At 44.4% G+C, this 21,084-nt stretch overlaps 1 protein-coding gene across 1 annotated transcript in view; it reads left to right on the top strand.

The window, feature by feature from the left end:
- LOC121578883 (cytospin-B-like) overlaps nt 1–21,084 on the top strand; it is a 64,803-nt gene that overhangs the window by 35,537 nt on the left and 8,182 nt on the right. The window contains exons 7-8 of the mRNA XM_041893203.1: nt 11,319–11,435; nt 18,852–18,911. Coding sequence (XP_041749137.1) covers nt 11,319–11,435; nt 18,852–18,911 — 177 coding nt within the window. The remainder of the gene's footprint in view (nt 1–11,318; nt 11,436–18,851; nt 18,912–21,084) is intronic.

Below are 21,084 nucleotides of genomic sequence, written 5' to 3'. Positions count from 1 at the left end.
CAAAGTGCTATACAGAAACAAAGCCCCAAACAGCAAGCAATGCAGATGTAGAAGCACGGTGGCTAGGAAAAACTCCCTAGAAAGGCAGGAACCTAGGAAGAAACCTAGAGAGGAACCAGGCTCTGAGGGGTGGCCAGTCCTCTTCTGGCTGTGCTGGGTGGAGATTATAAGAGTACATGGCCATTTAAGGCCAGATTGTTCTTCAAGTTGATCAAACGTTCATAGATGACCACCACGGTTAAATAATAATCACAGTGGTTGTAGAGGGTACAACAGGTCAGTTGGCTTTTCATATCCGAGCATTCAGATGTCGAGACAGCAGGTGCGGCAGAGAGAGAGAGAGTCGAAAACAGCAGATCCGGGACAAGGTAGCACATCCGGTGAACAGGTCAGAGTTCCCTAGTCTTGATCCTAGGGCTCAGGTCCTCCGGGAGGGGAGGGAGAGAGGGAGAGAGAGAGAGAGACACCAGATATAACAGACTGACCCTAGCCCCCCGGCACTATTGCAGTATAGATACTGGAGACTGAGACGGGGATGGGTCGGGGGACACTGTGGCCACGTCCGACGATACCCCCGGACAGGGCCAACCAGGCAGGATATAACCCCACCCACTTTGCCAAAGCACAGCCCCCACACCACGAGAGGGATATCAACAGACCACCAACTTTCTACCCTGAGACAAGGCTGAGTATACCCCACGAAGATCTCCTCCACCGCACGAGCCCGAGGGGGCGCAAAACCGGACAGGAAAATCACGTCTGTGACTCAACGCACTCAAGTGACGCACCCCTCCTAGGGAAGGCATGGAAGAGCACTAGTAAGCCAGTGACTCAGCCCCCGTATAGGGTCAGAGGCAGAGAATCCCAGTGGAGAGAGGGAAGCTGGCCAGGCAGAGACAGCAAGGGTGGTTCATTGCTCCAGTGCCTTGCCGTTCACCTTCGCACCCCTGGGCCAGACTACACTCAATCATAGGACCTACTGAAGAGATGAGTCTTCAGTAAAGACTTAAAGGTCGAGACCGAGTCTGCATCTCTCACATGGATAGGCAGACCATTCCATAAAAATTGAGCTCTATTAATTTTTATTTTTTATTTTATTTTATTTATTTCACCTTTATTTAACCAGGTAAGCCAGTTGAGAACAAGTTCTCATTTACAACTGCGACCTGGCCAAGATAAAGCAAAGCAGTGCGATTAAAAACAACAACACAGAGTTACATATGGGGTAAAACAAAACATAAAGTCAAAAATACAACAGAAAATATATATATAGTGTGTGCAAATGAAGCAAGTTATTGAGGTAAGGCAATAAATAGGCCATAGTGCAAAATAATTACAATTAGTATTAACACTGGAATGATAGATGTGCAAGAGATGATGTGCAAATAGAGATACTGGGGTGCAAATGAGCGAAAAAAATAACAATATGGGGATGAGGTAAATTGGGTGGGCTAATTTCAGATGGGCTGTGTACAGGTGCAGTGATCGGTAAGGTGCTCTGACAACTGATGCTTAAAGTTAGTGAGGGAGATAAGAGTCTCCAGCTTCAGATATTTTTGCAATTCGTTCCAGTCATTGGCAGCAGAGAACTGGAAGGAATGGCGGCCAAAGGAGGTGGTGGCTTTGGGGATGACCAGTGAGATATACCTGCTGGAGCGCAGACTACGGGTGGGTGTTGCTATGGTGACCAATGAGCTAAGATAAGGCAGGGATTTGCCTAGCAGTGATTTATAGATGGCCTGGAGCCAGTGGGTTTGGCGACGAATATGTAGTGAGGACCAGCCAACAAGAGGGTACAGGTCACAGTGGTGGGTAGTATATGGGGCTTTGGTGACAAAACGGATGGCACTATGATAGACTACATCCAATTTGCTGAGTAGAGTGTTGGAGGCTATTTTGTAAATGACATCGCCGAAGTCAAGGATCGGTAGGATAGTCAGTTTTACGAGGGCATGTTTGGCAGCATGAGTGAAGGAGGCTTTGTTGCGAAATAGGAAGCAGATTCTAGATTTAACTTTGGATTGGAGATGCTTAATGTGAGTTTGGAAGGAGAGTTTACAGTCTAACCAGACACCTAGGTATTTGTAGTTGTCCACATATTCTAGGTCAGACGCGTCGAGAGTAGTGATTCTAGTCGGGTGGGCGGGTGCCAGCAGCGTTCGATTGAAGAGCATGCATTTAGTTTTACTAGTGTTTAAGAGCAGTTGGAGGCTACTGAAGGAGTGTTGTATGGCATTGAAGCTCGTTTGGAGGTTTGTTAACACAGTGTCCAATGAAGGGCCAGATGTATACAAAATGGTGTCGTCTGCGTAGAGGTGGATCTGAGAGTCACCAGCAGCAAGAGCGACATCATTGATATACACAGAGAAAAGAGTCGGCCCAAGAATTGAACCCTGTGGCACCCCCATAGAGACTGCTATAGGTCCAGACAACAGGCCCTCCCATTTGACACATTGAACTCTATCTGAGAAGTAGTTGGTGAACCAGGCGAGGCAGTCATTTGAGAAACCAAGGCTATTTAGTCTGCCAATAAGAATGTGGTGGTTGACAGAGTCGAAAGCCTTGGCCAGGTCGATGAAGACGGCTGCACAATACTGTCTATTATCGATCGCGGTTATAATATCGTTTAGGACCTTGAGCGTGGCTGAGGTGCACCCATGACTAGCTCGGAAACCGGATTGCATAGCGGAGAAGGTGCGGTGGGATTCGAAATGGTCGGTGATCTGTTTGTTAACTTGGCTTTCAAAAACTTTCGAAAGGCAGGGCAGGATGCATATAGGTCTGTAACAGTTTGGATCTAGAGTGTCACCCCCTTTGAAGAGGGGGATGACCGCGGCAGCTTTCCAATCTCTGGGGATCTCAGACGTTACGAAAGAGAGGTTAAACAGACTAGTAATAGGGGTTGCGACAATTTCGGCGGCTAGTTTTAGAAAGAAAGGGTCCAGATTGTCTAGCCCAGATGATTTGTAGGGATCCAGATTTTGCAGCTCTTTCAGAACATCAGCTGTCTGAATTTGTGTGAAGGAGAAGCGGGGGGGCATGGGCAAGTTGCAGCGGAGGGTGCAGAGCTGGTGGCCGGGGTAGTGGTAGCCAGGTGGAAAGCATGGCCAGCCGTAGCAAAATGCTTGTTGAAATTCTCGATTATTGTAGATTTATCGGTGGTGATAGTGTTTCCTAGCCTCAGTGCAGTGGGCAGCTGGGAGGAGGTGCTCTTATTCTCCATGGACTTTACAGTGTCCCAAAACGTTTTGGAGTTAGTGCTACAGGATGCAAATTTCTGTTTGAAAAAGCTAGCCTTTGCTTTCCTAACTGCTTGTGTATATTGGTTCCTAACTTCCCTGAAAAGTTGCATATCGCGGGGGCTGTTTGATGCTAATGCAGTACGCCACAGGATGTTTTTGTGCTGGTCAAGGGCAGTCAAGTCTGAGGAGAACCAGGGGCTATATCTGTTCTTAGTTCTGTATTTTTTGAATGGGGCATGTTTATTTAAGATTGAGAGGAAATTACTTTTAAAGAACAACCAGGCATCCTCTACTGACGGAATGAGATCTATATCCATCCAGGATACCTGGGCCAGGTCAATTAGGAAGGCCTGCTCGCTAAAGGGTTTTAGGGAGCGTTTGACAGTGATGAGGGGTGGTCGTTTGACCGTGGACCCATTACGGACGCAGGCAATAAGGCAGTGATCGCTGAGTTCCTGGTTGAAGACAGCGGAGGTGTATTTAGAGGGTAAGTTAGTCAGGATGATATCTATGAGGGTGACCATGTTTACGGATTTAGGGTTGTACCTGGTAGGTTCGTTGATAATTTGTGTGAGATTGAGGGCATCTAGTTTGGATTGTAGGATGGCCGGGGTGTTAAGCATATCCCAATTTAGGTCACCAAGCAGTACGAACTCTGAGGATAAATGGGGGGCAATCAATTCACATATGGTGTCCAGGGCTCAGCTGGGGGCTGAGGGGGGTCTGTAGCAAGCGGCAACAGTGAGAGACTTATTTCTGGAAAGGTGGATTTTTAGAAGTAGAAGCTCAATCTGTTTGGGCACAGAGCTGGATAGTATGATAGAGCTCTGCAGGCTATCTCTACAGTAGATTGCAACTCCACCCCCTTTGGCAGTTCTATCTAGATGGAAAATGTTGTAGTTGGGGATGGAAATTTCAGAATTTTTGGTGGCCTTCCTAAGCCAGGATTCAGACACTGCTAGAACATCAGGGTTGGCGGAGTGTGCTAACGCAGTGAATAACTCAAACTTAGGAAGGAGGCTTCTGATGTTAACGTGCAGAAAACCAAGGCTTTTACGGTTACAGAAGTCAACAAATGATAGCTCCTGGGGAGTAGGAGTGATACTGGGGGCTGCAGGGCCTGGGTTAGCCTGAGGAACAGAGGAGGACTAGAATAAGGATACGGCTAAAGGCTTTAAGAACTGGTCTTCTAGTGCGTTGGGTACAAAGAATAAAGGGGGCAGATATCCGGGCATTGTAGAAAAAATTCAGGGCATTATGTACAGACAAGGATATGGAAGGATATGAGTACAGTGGAGGTAAACCTAAGCGTTGGGTAACAATGAAAGAGATAGCATCACTGGAGGCACCGATTGAGCCGTCTCGGCGTGTATGGGGGGTGGAACAAAGGAACTATTTGAGGCAGTTTGAGAGGGACTTGGTGTTCTACAGTGAAATTGTATAATAAGAACTAACTGGAACAGCAATAGGCAAGGCATATTGACATGGGAGAGAGGCATAAAGCAATCACAGGTGTTATTAGAGAGAGCTAAGACAACAACTGGTAATGGCGATAAAGTTTGGGCTGAGGCTAAACAGATAAACAGGGTACCGTGTAAAGGAACAGTCCAGCAGGCATCAGCTGTGCAGCTGAGTGATCATAAGGTCCAGTGAACAGCAATATGTGAGTCCGAGAGCAGTTCGAATTGGTGCTACAGCACAGCGAGCAGGAAGCGCGGTTGTTGTTTGCGTGTGCTAGCGGGCCGGGGCTAGCAGATGGATCTTCGTGGTCGTCGCAACGGGAAGCCTGTTGAAACCACAGACGATTACATCGGCAGACCAGTCGTGATGGATCGGTGGGGCTCCGTGTCGACTCTAGGAGGTCCCGTCCGGTTGACAGAGAGGTAGATAGCCGGGAGATGTGCCTGACTCAAGGCTAGCTCAAGGCTGATTTGCCAACAACAATGTTCATTGTGGTCCTCTGTAGCTCAATTGGTAGAGCATGGCGCTTGTAACGCCAGGGTAGTGGGTTCGATCCCCGGGACCACCCATACGTAAAAATGTATGCGCACATGACTGTAAGTCGCTTTGGATAAAAGCTTCTGCTAAATGGCATATTATATTATATTATTATTATTTGGTTGCAGCTAGCTAGTTGCGATAATCCAGTGTTAAAGGTCCAGTGATTCAGTGATTCCGGCAGAAAATCCGATAGGTTCTGGGTCGATAACGCGCGGTGCAGACAGTGCAGACTGGCCGATAATACTCCAGGCTAGAGCTGGCTGGTAGGTAGTGCAGGCCACGGACAATGGTGAAAAACCGCTAACGGTGGCTAATAGCAAGTGGCTAGTTAGCTGGTTAGCTGGCTACTCCCGTCCGGTAGACAGAGAGGTAGATAGCCGGGATATGGGCCTGCTCGAGGCTAGCTCAAGGCTAACTGGTGCTTCGGGGGCAGTGGTGATTAGCCTACAGCAACATCCATTCGGTTGCGGCTAGCTAGATCCGGTGTTAAGGTCCAGTGATTCAGTTATTCCGGCAGAAAATTCGATGTTCTGGGTGAAAAACCGCTAACGGTGGCTAATAGCAAGTAGCTAGTTAGCTGGCTGGCTAGTTTCAACTGGAGATTCTAGATAAAGTTGAGTAAATAATAGAATCTGTTCCACATTGAGTGAGGCGGGTTGCAGGAAAGTATATTATCTATAGGAGAAAGCCCTGCCTCTAGCTGTTTGCTTAGAAATTCTCGGGACAATAAGGAGGCCTGCGTCTTGTGACTGTAGCGTACGTGTAGGTATGTACGGCAGGACCAAATCTGAGAGATAAGTAGGAGCAAGCCCATGTAATGCTTTGTAGGTTAGCAGTAAAACCTTGAAATCAGCCCTAGCCTTAACAGGAAGCCACTGGAGTAATATGATCACATTTTTTGGTTCTAGTCAGGATTCTAGCAGCTGTGTTTAGCACTAACTGAAGTGTATTTAGTGCTTTATCCCGGTAGCCGGAGAGTAGAGCATTGCAGTAGTCTAATCTAGAAGTGACAAAAGCATGTATTAGCTTTTCTGCATTATTTTTGGACAAAACTTTTTTTTTGATTTTTGCAATGTTACGAAGATGGAAAAAATCTGTCCTTGAAATATTCTTGATATGTTCGTCAGCCCACTCATTATCTCAACCAATCATGGCTAGCGGAAAGGTTCCTGTCTATTTCTGTGGCTAAACCGACTAGGCTCGTAATTTAACAAGTTTATTCGTATTTGCAGATGGCATACAAGTTTGTTATTAAGGCACATGAAAGTTAAAATGTTCCAGAAGGCATTACTGCAAAGAAAACGCATTATGATAACAAATCTTCAAATGGCTCTCCTGTGAAGTCGTGACTTGCGACATATGCCTAGTTTCCTGAAACGGGTCACATATTTTGATTTGTTTAACACTTTTTTGGTTACTACATGATTCAATATGTGTTATTTCATAGTTTTGATTTCTTCACTGTTATTCTACAATGTAGAAAATAGTAAAAATAAAGATTGAGTAGGTGTGTCCAAACTTTTGACTGGTACTGTATGTAAACAATCGTTCCTCCAAAGGACCATTCTATGGATAAAAAAACAAAAATCATTATTTTGTTTCGTGAGGAATCACCCGAATAGAAAATTATGATTGAGTGAATCTGAATCAGTCTATCGTGAATCAAGAGCTTAATCTCAATGACGATGACATTTAACTTAATAGACAAAGGCCGCATACCCAGATTATAAAGTTCCTTATTGTTAACGGCAGTAATAAAATGTTTATTTCTATCCTGTAAATTTGACCAAGCAGCGGCATCTGTTATTGAGCACTGCAGATAAAGTCTACATCCCAAATGGCACCCTATTTAGAGCACTACTTTTAGATCCAAACTTTTGGTAGTGCACTGTACAGTCGTGGTCAAAAGTTCTGGTCTTCACAAAGTTCACTGCTTCAGTGGTATGTTACTATGGTATACTGAAGTATAATTACAAGCATTCCATAAGTGTCAAAGGCTTTTATTGACAATTACATTAAGTTTATGCAAAGAGTCAATATTTGCAGTGTTGACCCATCTTTTTCAAGACCTCTGCAATCCGCCCTGGCATGCTGTCAATTAACTTCTGGGCCATATCCTGACTGATGGCAGCCCATTCTTGCATAATCAATGCTTGGAGTTTGTCAGAATTTGTGGGTTTTTGTTTGTCCACCCGCCTCTTGAGGATCGACCACAAGTTCTCAATGGGATTAAGGTCTGGGGAGTTTCCTGGCCATGGAACCAATATTTCTATGTTTTGTTCCCCGAGCCACTTAGTTATCACTTTTGCCTTATGGCAAGGTGCTCCATCATGCTGGAAAAGGCATTGGTCGTCACCAAACTGTTATTGGATGGTTGGGAGAAGTTGCTCTCGGAGGATGTGTTGGTACTATTCTTTATTCATGGCTGTGTTCTTAGGCAAAATTGTGAGTGAGCCCACTCCCTTGGCTGAGAAGCAACCCCACACATGAATAGTCTCAGGATGCTTTACTGTTGGCATGACACAGGACTGATGGTAGCGCTCACCTTCTCTTCTCCGGACAAGGTGTTTTCTGGATGTCCCAAACAATCGGAAAGGGGATTCATCAGAGAAAATGACTTTACCCCAGTCCTCAGCAGTCCAATCCCTGTACCTTTGGCAAAAGTCTGTCCCTGATGTTTTTCCTGGAGAGAAGTGTCTTCTTTGCTGCTCTTCTTGACACCAGGCCATCCTCCAAAAGTCTTCGCCTCACTGTGCGTGCAGATGCACTCACACCTGCCTGCTGCCATTCCTGAGCAAGCTCTGCACTGGTGGTGCCCCGATCCCGCAGCTGAATCAACTTTAGGAGACGGTCATGGCGCTTGCTGGACATTCTTGGGTGCCCTGACGCCTTCTTCACAACAATTGAACCTCTCTCCTTGAAGTTCTTGATGATCTGATAAATGGTTGATTTAGGTGCAATCTTACTAGCAGCAATATCCTTGCCTGTGAAGCCCTTTTTGTGCAAAGCAATGACGACGGCACGTGTTTCCTTGCAGGTAACCATGGTTAAGAGAGGAAGAACAATGATTTCAAGCACCACCCTCCTTTTAAAGCTTTCAGTCTGTTATTCTATATTTATTATTTTTAAAAACGTTTAAAATATAAATAAAAAAGCAGAAAAAAATACAGAAAAAAAAAATATAAGAAACATATATATATATAAAACAAATGAAGATAAAAAAAAAATATATACTATAAAAATTAGAAATTAAAAAATTAGAAGAAAAAAAATGTAAAGTGGTTGTCCCACTGGCTATCATAAGGTGAATGCACCAATTTGTAAGTCGCTCTGGATAAAAGCGTCTGCTAAATGGCGTAAATGTAAATGTAAATTCTAACTCAATCAGCATGACAGAGTGATCTCCAGCCTTGTCCTCGTCAACACTCTCACCTGTGTTAACGAGAGAATCACTGACATGATGGCAGCTGGTCCTTTTGTGGCAGGGCTGAAATGCAGTGGAAATGTTTTTGGGGAATTAAGTTCATTTTCATGGCAAATAGGGACTTTGCAATTAATTGCAATTCATCTGATCACTCTTCATGACATTCTGGAGTATATGCAAATTGCCATAATCAAAACTGAGGCAGCAGACTTTGTGAAAATTAGTATTTGTGTCATTCTTTGGTTGCCATTTGGGATGCAACCAAAGTTACCCTTCTGTGACCAGCAGGAATGCAGTGCAGCCTTCCCTGTCCTCCCAGAAGCCCTGTGACAGGCAGCCCATCTGGACAGACAGTGGGACAACTAAGTGACATGGTCCTGAGTCCAGTCAGGGTCCCTGCTCTGAGAGGGGACATCTGATGGCCAATCAAAGGGGAGTGATGGGGTGTCAAGTCTCAGGGGGACCTACAGGGATCATACCCAGGGGAGACAGCTCTCTGGCTGGGTGCCCTGTTCTCAACGTCCCCTCTGGATCTGGAAGCACATGGAAGGGAAGAGGGGGACATAGGAAATACCTCTCAATCCAATGGAGAAAGCCCTTGTCTTTCCTCAGACCTCTGGCATCTCTTATATGTTTGACATAGTGGATGAGGTGCTATGTGTGGATAAACACACATATAGGCGCGCTCACACCCACACAATCCCCTGGACGTGCTGCAGTGCATGTTTCAGCTGTAAGACACACTGAAATATGGATGAAGGGTTTATAGGAATAAGACAAGACCCTCTTAAAAAACATTAGAGAAATAACATGGCAGTTTGATGAGGGGTATTTTCTCATGAGGTGACTCGTAAACGGGCACCTCTGGGCTGTAGATATTGTTGTGCATTGTTGTAAATGGATTGTTGTAAATAGATTGTTGTAAATTGCTGTACATTGCTATTGTTGTTGTTGTTTTTAATTGCATTGAGTGCATGTGAAGTGTCGATCTTGCCCACATGTCATCTTGCTGCAAAATGAGGACCACAATGGAAATAAGCCTGTGGGCTTTATTGTGTTTTATCCTTGATAATTCTTTATGCATGCAATGTTGTCTCCGGCTGGAGCAGCCTAATGCTTTCAATTATCCAATAATTTAAATCAATCAATCAATCTTAACAGCAATACGAGCAGATCTCCAATTGCACTTAGTAGGAAACATTACCTAGCATATTGATCAGCTATGGACAGGGTATGGAGATGAAACAACCCCATTAGCTTTCATTTGTGTGTTGCTCCATATGTTTATGTGCTTGAGTGGGTGGTTTTATGTGCTTCCACATGTCCTAACCATGTTCTAAGGATGTTCTAAGTGGGTTGTTCCATGAAATGAGTGCCCTTTGCATCTCTTTGATATTTTAAGTAGAAATTGTGCACCAATATTGCATTTTAAAGGCCTGTTATATTCAACAAAGTGCCCTTTAATATTAGCCTCGTAAAGCCACCTGATCCCGCAAGCTTACATCTGTGCAGCAACATTCATGTAAGCTCGCCAGATCAGGCGGCTTTGTGAGGCTACTTTAATATAGACCACATGGAGAATTCAATAAATCAGATTTTTTATATGAATAAAGACATGCTAAAGTGCAAAAACTCTGCATTTTGACATGTCCCTCCGTGCACCCACTGTGACTTCCAGGAAGATTTTAACCCACTTAACACCAACATTTCTCCAAGTTTTCACCATCATCATAAAGCCCTAGATATTTTGTTCCTTTGACAAAGTCATTTCTGAAGATTATGATTTATTTCATGTGATTAGTGATTCATTTGAAGGTCAAGAAAATCAGTCCATTATTTTAAGGTCAACCCTGTTACGTGAACTGAACTCACGTTTTAATATGGTGATTCCTTTTAAAATATTTTTTTCTAAAGGAACATTGAACATCTAATAGTCAAATCATAGTGTAAAAGCAGGTGAGTTGGTTCTACTCTTTTTGACAATTTTCTGGTGTTTTGTGGTGGAAAACTGAGTGGGTCGAGCGTTACACATTAACCCTGTTACCCATAGATAGACAGGCTAGAAATGTTTAAACAATTGTGTTTTTTTGTGAAGATTGCATTCAATTGCCCCTCCCTGTTGCACACAACAAGCTTCCATTTCCCCTGTTACAAGGGGGTTTATGTTACAGTCAGCCCTGTTACTTTACTTGCCACTTACTATACTCTTTTTTTTATTTAACCTCTTGAGATGGGGAAAATTTGTTTTTTTATTAAGTTGAACATGACAGAATGTACTTTATGACAATGTTAAAATGAGGTGAAATCAAAAGTTTATTTTACACATCTCAAAAGGCACAGAGTTGGTGGAACGACCCAAGTAGATCATTCCTTGAGGAATGAGCAAGAACTAAATGCAAACTAAAGCTAGTTGCCAGTGTTATATTAGGGGACAATGAAGGTTGACCAGGTTGTTTCCATGCTCTCCATGCTCTCCGTTATGATTTGATTTGATATTTACTCAATGTTAATAAATGCTTAATTTGAGCTCGTTATTGTTGTTCGACTTTCTTATTGAGACATCCACTAGTGGTACTGGAAGAAGAATGACACCTTCCTCTCTCTCTCTCTTTCTCTCTCACTCTCTCTCTCTCCATCTATCTCTCTTGTAGAACATTGATGTGACAAACTTCAGCAGTAGCTGGAGTGATGGCCTGGCGTTCTGTGCTCTCCTCCACACCTACCTGCCTGCACACATCCCTTACCAGGAACTCAGCAGTCAAGACAAGGTACCCACCTCACACACAAACACACACACACACAACACACTCACACACACACGCATGCATACATGCAGACAATTGCACGAACACACACACTCATTCATCATTCCAATTAAGAGCTCTTGAAAATGGACACCCACACTGACGTGACATTTCATATACACGCATGGACACCAGTAACATAATGACCTTCTACGTTCTCAATAATTATTTTCTTCAAGTAGATTTTTTTTCGAGTACCTCCAAAGCACCATTCATAGCGGTTCACCATTCACACTGGCCCCGTGTATCTCAGTTGGTAGAGCATGGCGCTTGCAACGCCAGGGTTGTGGGTTCGATTCCCACGGGGGGCCAGGGGGGCCAGTATGAAAATGTATGCACTCACTACCTGTAAGTCGCTCTGGATAAGATCGTCTGCTAAATGAATAAAAATGTAAATGTGAAAAATAGCGCAACACTTTAATACCTTACACTAAAGACTATTGTATGGGAAACATAGGGCCAGATTTACTGAAGGTATGAGGGGGCACACAACCTGTTTTGTGTGTAAAGTAGCATTTTACTGTGGTACGCAAGCATTTACAGCATGTAAAACCAACAAAACGTGGTGGAGCAGGTATCTTTACATTTGGGAGATCCTCCAAAGTACCAATGATAGCACCACACTTTAATCCCTTAGACTAAGGCCTAGATTCAATCCGGACCATGGTAGACCCGCGCTAAAGAAGCAGCTATGTATTAGTGTTGACAGAGACAGTAATGCTGTATGTATATGCAGGTGGCATACGGAAAGGAGAAAGAAGGGCACAAAAACACAGCAAACAGGCTCCGCTCCGTGTCATGGATTGGGTTTAGCAGCCCTGTGTTTATTCAACCACCTCACCATAAACAAAAGAGGACTACACCTCGGCACACGCACACACACCTCGATGCTGCATGCTGTACGTGACAAATAAGATAGGTTGATTACTATGGTAACACCCTCCAGTGCTGTTCCGATGACAGCGTCAAGGCTAGCCCATCCCCAGTGGGTCGTTCCATCTCAAAAAGTAAAAGAAACAATCTCAGATTGTTCTGAAATTGTTTCTGTAGTTACACACAGATAAGATTAGCATTCCTGCAACATTATTTTGTTGAAATATAATTTGATCTCTGAGAAATTAATAAGCTAATTGATTCCACCCAAATTGGCCATTTTAATTAATAGGATTCATATAATATTCAATAAATATAGTACCCGACATCCGATTTGGAACAAACCTTTTTCTACCAATGAGTAAGACATGAGGAAACTATTTTTTGTTGTTGTCAAAAGTCACCCACGCCAATCCCACCTAAACAATCTGTATAGAGTATCAGTTCTCTATGTCTGACAAGTAGTATGGAGTATTGTTTCTTCACACTATGCAATGTATTCCCAGCAATTTTGGGGATGGTTATTTTTCCCTGTTCAGAGAAATTAGGCATTAAAGTTGTTAGGTTTATGTCCTGTCATACATCCTGATATAACCAGGTTCTGACCACTAGATGGTGCTGTTCCTGCTATTAGGTTCATTTCCTTATGCTGTTAGCAGTCTATGGGCAAGTTATGACAGCAATCCATGCTTTGGTTTTGTTTAGCGGGCCACTGTTTCAAATGCTAACTTTTTAGTATTGTGGCTCAAATCCAATGCAAGCCAATGGTACCTATTTGAGCATTTTCACGCTTCATGTCCAAATCATCCTAAAGTATCTAAAAATGTATTGTGTAACGCAATTATGTTACTTATGATTTGGAAGTGCAAACATGCTAATATAGGTACCACCGACTTGCAAGGTACAGTGGGGAAAAAAGTATTTAGTCAGCCACCAATTGTGCAAGTTCTCCCACTTAAAAAGATGAGAGAGGCCTGTAATTTTCATCATAGGTACACGTCAACTATGACAGACAAAACGAGATTTTTTTTCTCCAGAAAATCACATTGTAGGATTTTTTATGAATTTATTTGCAAATTATGGTGGAAAATAAGTATTTGGTCAATAACAAAAGTTTCTCAATACTTTGTTATATACCCTTTGTTGGCAATGACACAGGTCAAACGTTTTCTGTAATTCTTCACAAGGTTTTCACACACTGTTGCTGGTATTTTGGCCCATTCCTCCATGCAGATCTCCTCTAGAGCAGTGATGTTTTGGGGCTGTCGCTGGGCAACACGGACTTTCAACTCCCTCCAAAGATTTTCTATGGGGTTGAGATCTGGAGACTGGCTAGGCCACTCCAGGACCTTGAAATGCTTCTTACGAAGCCACTCCTTCGTTGCCCGGGCGGTGTGTTTGGGATCATTGTCATGCTGAAAGACCCAGCCACGTTTCATCTTCAATGCCCTTGCTGATGGAAGGAGGTTTTCACTCAAAATCTCACGATACATGGCCCCATTCATTCTTTCCTTTACACGGATCAGTCGTCCTGGTCCCTTTGCAGAAAAACAGCCCCAAAGCATGATGTTTCCACCCCCATGCTTCACAGTAGGTATGGTGTTCTTTGGATGCAACTCAGCATTCTTTGTCCTCCAAACATGACGAGTTGAGTTTTTACCAAAAAGTTCTATTTTGGTTTCATCTGACCATATGACATTCTCCCAATCCTCTTCTGGATCATCCAAATGCACTCTAGCAAACTTCAGACGGGCCTGGACATGTACTGGCTTAAGCAGGGGGACACGTCTGGCACTGCAGGATTTGAGTCCCTGGCGGCGTAGTGTGTTACTGATGGTAGGCTTTGTTACTTTGGTCCCAGCTCTCTGCAGGTCATTCACTAGGTCCCCCCCGTGTGGTTCTGGGATTTTTGCTCACCGTTCTTGTGATCATTTTGACCCCACGGGGTGAGATCTTGCGTGGAGCCCCAGATCGAGGGAGATTATCAGTGGTCTTGTATGTCTTCCATTTCCTAATAATTGCTCCCACTGTTGATTTCTTCAAACCAAGCTGCTTACCTATTGCAGATTCAGTCTTCCCAGCCTGGTGCAGGTCTACAATTTTGTTTCTGGTGTCCTTTGACAGCTCTTTGGTCTTGGCCATAGTGGAGTTTGGAGTGTGACTGTTTGAGGTTGTGGACAGGTGTATTTTATACTGATAACAAGTTCAAACAGGTGCCATTAATACAGGTAACGAGTGGAGGACAGAGGAGCCTCTTAAAGAAGAAGTTACAGGTCTGTGAGAGCCAGAAATCTTGCTTGTTTGTAGGTGACCAAATACTTATTTTCCACCATAATTTGCAAATAAATTCATTACAAATCCTACAATGTGATTTTCTGGATTTTCTTTTCTCAATTTGTCTGTCATAGTTGACGTGTACCTATGATGAACATTACAGGCCTCTCTCATCTTTTTAAGTGGGAGAACTTGCACAATTGGTGGCTGACTAAATACTTTTTTTCCCCACTGTACCACCGACTTGCAATGGATTTGTACCATGAATGCAAAAAAGGTTAGCATTTGAAACAGTGGCCAGGTAAACAAAACCAAAGCATGGATTGATGTCCATAGACTGCTTACATGTGTAAGGAAACCAATATGTAATTTTGTAATTTGGGTGATCTATCCCTTTAATATTGAGGGGGGGATCACACTTGTTTCCAACTAATAGCAGGAACAGAACCATCTAGTGGTCAGAACCTGGTAATATCAGGATGTATAATGGGACTCTAGGGAGTTGTTCCTAGCCACCGTGCTTCTACATCTGCATTGCTTGCTCTCTGGGGTTTTAGGCTCAGTTTCTGTATAAGCACTTCAAATCAATTTTTTTGGTCACATTCGCATGTTTAGCAGATGTTATTGGGTGAACAGGGCGTACAGGAGGGGCTGAGCACGCACCCTTGTGGGGCCCCTGTGTTGAGGATCAGCGAAGTGGAGGTGTTGTTTCCTACCTTCACCACCTGGGGGCGGCCCGTCAGGAAGTCCAGGACTATTTGCACAGGGCGAGGTTCAGACCCAGGGCCCCGAGCTTAATGATGAGCTTGGAGGGTACTATGGTGTTGAATGCTGAGCTATAGTCAATGAACAGCATTCTTATATAGGTATTCATCTTGTCCAGATGAGATAGGGCTGTGTGCAGTGCGATGGCGATTGCATCGTCTGTGGCTCTATTGGGGCGGTATGCAAATTAAAGTGGGTTTAGGGTGTCAGGTAAGGTAGAGGTGATATGATCCTTAACTAGCCTCTCAAAGCACTTCATGATGACAGTTCAACGTCTCGTGTCTGAGCCGTTGAATTGTGACTCCACTTTGTCTCTGTACTGACGTTTTGTCTGTTTGATTGCCTTACGGAGGGAATAACTACACTGTTTGTATTCAGCCATATTCCCAGTCACCTTGCCATGGTTAAATGCGGTGGTTCGCGCTTTCAGTTTTGCGCGAATGCTGCCATCTATCCACGGTTTCTGGTTGTGTGCACGCCTCCTGAGTCGGACTAGAAGTCCACTCCGAATACCTCTTCTCCGCAGGCGGCGTTTTGGATCAGCCTCTGGAATCAGTTCAATTGCCCTGTGGGGTACGAACAAAGGATCCAATTCGGGAAAGTCGTATTCCTGGTCATAATGCTGGTGAGATACCGCCGCTCTGATATCCAAAAGTTATTTCCGGCTGTATATAATAACACAAAAAAAGAATGTAAGAAGTAACACACAAAAAAAACAAAATACTGCAAAGTTGCTTAGGAGCTAGAAGCAGAGCTGCCCTATCTGTTGGTGCAATCTTGTGACAACTACTGATGTAAAAGGGCTTTATAAATACATTTGATTGTTTGATTGAACAACTTCAATGACAAATTTCTCTGAACAGGTGGAAATAACCATCACCAAATTCGGTGGGAATACATTACATAGTATGAAAAAAACAATACTCCAAGCCGCAACTCCATACTACTTGTCAGACATGGAGAACTGATTCTGTATACTGGTTGTTGGGGTGGGATTGGCGTGGGGTGTCCGTGGGTGGCTTTTTACATTTTTGTTTCCTCATGTCTTACTCATTGGTAGAATGTTTTTGTTGTCTAAACCGTGTGTGGGGTACTATATGTCAAATCAAAATCAAATCAAATCAAATTTTATATGCCACATGCACCGAATAAAACAGGTGTAGACATTACCGTGAAATGCTTACTTACAGCCCTTAACCAACAATACATTTATTTCTTAATAAAAAAGTAAAATAAAACAACAACAACAACAACAAAAAAGTGTTGAGAAAAAAAGAGCAGAAGTAATATAAAATAACAGTAGGGAGGCTATACACAGGGGGGTACCGGTGCAGAGTCAATGTGCGGGGGCACCGGCTAGTTGAGGTAGTTGAGGTAATATGTACATGTGGGTAGAGTTAAAGTGACTATGCATAAATAATTAACAGAGTAGCAGCAGCGTAAAAAGATGGGGAGGGGGTGCAAATAGTCTGGGTAGCCATGATTAGCTGTTCAGGAGTCTTATGGCTTGGGGGTAGAAGCTGTTGAGAAGCCTTTTGGACCTAGACTTGGCGCTCCGGTACCGCTTGCCGTGCGGTAGCAGAGAGAACAGTCTATGACTAGGGTGGCTGGAGTCTTTGACAATTTTGAGAGCCTTCCTCTGACACCGCCTGGTATAGAGGTCCTGGATGGCAGGAAGCTTGGCCCCAGTGATGTACTGGGCCATACGCACTACCCTCTGTAGTGCCTTGCGGTCGGAGGCCGAGCAGTTGCCATACCAGGCGGTGATGCAACCAGTCAGGATGCGCTCGATGGTGCAACTGTATAACTTTTTGAGGATCTGAGGACCCATGCCAAATCTTTTCAGTCTCCTGAGGAGGAATAGGCTTTGTCGTGCCCTCTTCACGACTGTCTTGGTGTGTTTTGACCATGATAGTTCGTTGGTGATGTGGACACCAAGGAACTTGAAGCTCTCAACCTGTTCCACTACAGCCCCGTCGATGAGAATTTGAGCTTTGAGGGCACTATGGTGTTGAACGCTGAGCTGTAGTCAATGAATAGCATTCTCACGTAGGTGTTCCTTTTGTCCAGGTGGGAAAGGGCAGTGTGGAGTGCAATAGAGATTGCATCATCTGTAGATCTGTTGGGGCGGTATGCAAATTGGAGTGGGTCTAGGGTATCTGGGATAATGAAGTTGATGTGAGCCATGACTAGCCTTTCAAAGCACTTCATGGCTACAGACATCAGTGCTACGGGTCGGTAGTCATTTAGGCAGGTTATCTTAGTGTCCTTGGGCACGGGGTCTATGGTGGTCTGCTTGAAACATGTTGGTATTACAGACTCAGTCAGGGACATGTTGAAAATGTCGGTGAAGACACTTGCCAGTTGGTCAGCACATGCTCGGAGTACATGTCCTGGTAATCCGTCTGGCCCTGCGGCCTTGTGAATGTTGACCTGCTTAAAAGTCTTACTCACATTGGCTATGTAGAGCGTGATCACATAGTCATTGAATATTATATGAATCCTATAAATTAAAATGGCCAATTTGGGTGCAATCAATTAGCTTAATTTCTCAGAGATCTAATTATATTTCAACAAAATAATGTTGCAGGAATGCTTATCTTATATGTTTCTAACTGCAAAAAACATTTCAGAACAATCTGAGATGGTGGGTCTCATGGCTTGCTGAAATTACATGGAATGAGCACAGTGAATTATTCAGTGAGGGCCGTGTGTTGGCTTTAATGCGTTCTGCTGAGTGACTTCCTAGTTCCTAGACCTGCAGGCCCCCTTTGACAGCAGAAGTGCTTCTTTCCTAGAATGTTATTTGGATCTTCTATCGTTCCATTCATTCAAGCTCTCTGTCATGGCTGAAAATAATGTTATTTACCCAAAAATATTTACCATTAGACTCCAACACTATGGGGTTCAGCCTCTTCAGCTTCCCAATCTCATCCTTTATTAATACATTATTTTCACAATGTGCATCAGACATTATGGTCCAAAGCAAACAACCTAGGATATCTGTTCAAAAATAGTATTGAAATAATAATAGTCTTGAATGTCTCCTAGTCCCAGCCAAAGACAACCACTTTGATGGTCAAAGTGATTCTAGGTCTCAGAGAGGTCAGTGACTCTTTGACTCTCCTCCCCCTCTCCCCATACCTCTTCCTCCCCCTCAGGCAAACATTCTGGCGTAGTTTCCAGAGGGAATATGGCCTGGGTGTCTGAAAGTTGTTTTCTTTGGAGATGTGTGCAGTTTGTTGCTGTTTGCAGCACTCTGTGTGGTAATGAGTGAGGAAGAAAAGGAGGAGGAGGAGAAAGAGGAGGCAGGAGGAGAGGAGGAGGGCCCTGCAGTGTGTTATGAGTAAGGAGGAGGAGGAGGGAGGCTCTGTAGTGTGTTATGAATGACGAATAGGAGGAATAGGAGAAGGAAGAGAAAGAGGAAGGAGGACCTGTAATGATCAACCCTGTTTGTTTTTCCTACAGTGCTGGAATCTGTCCCTGGCATTCCAGGCTGCAGAGAGCATCGGCATCAAACCCTCCCTGGTGAGTTGAACTGAACAACCAGAGACCAGACAATGCACCAAAGTAGCATGGACGCTTTGATCTGGTTTATTACTAAACAAATTACCTTTTGATTAACTACAGAATGACTATCCTGCTTTGATTTATCTACAGAGCAACATTTGATTAGATCATTGAATTTTATCAAGTGATAGAGTGATCAGCGTTCAATACCATAGTCCCCTCCAAGCTCATCACCAAGCTCGGGACCCTGGGACTGAACTCCAACCTCTGCAACTGGATCCTGGACTTCCTGACAGGCCGACCCCAGGTGGTGAGGTTAGGCAACAACACCTCCGCCACACTGACCCTTAACACGGGGGCCCCCCAGGGGTGTGTGCTTATCCCCCTCCGGTACTCCATGTTCACCCATGACTGAGTGGCCAAGCACGACTCCAACACCATCATTAACTTTGCTGACAACAGAATGGTGGTCCCGATAAAGGATCTTAATTTGAAACGGGGGTGGGGGGGGAGCACGACCCCATTCACATTGACGTGGCTGCAGTGGAGAGGTTCAAGAGCTTCAAGTTCCTCGGTGTCCTCATCACTGAGGACTTAACATGGTAAAAACACACTGGCACAGTCGTGAGGAGGGCGCAACAGCGCCTCTTCTTCCTCAGGAGGCTGAAGAGAAATGGCATGGGACCTCAGATCCTCAAGAAGTTCTGCAGCTGCACAATCGAAAAAATATTGACTGGCTGCATCACCACCTGGTATGGCAACTGCAACCGTAAAGCTCTACAGTAAATCACTTGGGCCGGGGTCCCAGCCATCCAGGACATTAATACCAGGCGGTGTCTGAGGAAGATCCGGATAATTGCCAAAGACTTCAGCCACCCCAGCCATGGACTGTTCTCTCCACTACCGGCTGGCAAGTGTTACCAGAGCATCAGGTCTGGGACCAACAGGCTCCGAGACAGCTTCTATCACCAATAAATAAGTCTGTTGACCAGCTAACCAATGGCTGTCCACACTCACCCACAGACTACCTGCACTGACTCTATCTGCACTGACAATGCACACTCACAGGTCTCTATCCACACACTCACACATACTTACACTGACATTCTCGCACACACACACACACACACACACATACACACAAACACATATTGACGCTACACACACACACACACACACTCATGCACACTCATGCACACACACATTCACCTATATATGCTGCTGCTACTATTATTATTTATCCTGCTGCTCAGTCACTTTTACCCCTGCCTACATGTACAAATCTACCTCAACTACCACTGTACCCCTCCACATCGATATGATACTGGTACTGACCTTGTAAGTAGCGAACCGTCTCTTGTGTTTTATTTCTTGTATGTTTGTATTAGTATTTATCTGACCTAGTATTGATTCTTTGCTCTTTTAAGGATCCTAATCTGGATTTTCTATGTCTTGCCTTTGATAGTAAGCATTTCGCTGTACTGTTTACACCTGTTGTATCCTGTGCACGTGACAAATACACTTTGATTTGATGATAGAGTTCACTGGTCACTTCTGTCATCATGAAGTGCTTTGAGAGGTTAATCAAGGACCATATCACCTCCACCTTACCCGACACCCTTGACCCACTACAATTTGCATACCGTCCCAACAGATCCACAGATGACGCAATAGCGATTGCACTGCACACCTCCCTGGACAAGAGGAATACCTATGTGAGAATGCTGTTCATCAACTACAGCTCGGCTTTCAACACCATAGTGCCCCCCAAGCTCATCACTAAGCTCAGGGCCCTGGGTCTGAAACCCTCCCTGTGCAACGATTCCAACATTATCATAAAGTTTGCTGACGACACAACAGTGGTAGGACTGATCACCAACAACCAAGAGACAGCCTACAGGGAGGAGGTTAGTGCCTACAGGAAGGAGGTTAGTGCCCTGGCAGAGTGGTGCCGGGGAAATAACCTCTCCCGCAACATCAACCAAACGAAGGAGCTGATAGTGGAGTACAGGAGACAGCAGAGAGAACACACTCCCATCCACATTGTCGTGGCCGCAGTGGAGAGGCTTGCACATCACCAAGGACCTGAAATGGTCCCACCACACCGACACCGTGGTGAAGAAGCACCTCTTCAACCTCAGGAGACTGAAGAAACTCAGCATGGCCCCTAAGACCCTCACAAACTTCTACA

Source organism: Coregonus clupeaformis, chromosome 13, assembly GCF_020615455.1.
Source record: "Coregonus clupeaformis isolate EN_2021a chromosome 13, ASM2061545v1, whole genome shotgun sequence".
Classification (NCBI taxonomy): domain Eukaryota; kingdom Metazoa; phylum Chordata; class Actinopteri; order Salmoniformes; family Salmonidae; genus Coregonus; species Coregonus clupeaformis.
This window is presented reverse-complemented; position numbering and strand designations above follow the sequence as displayed.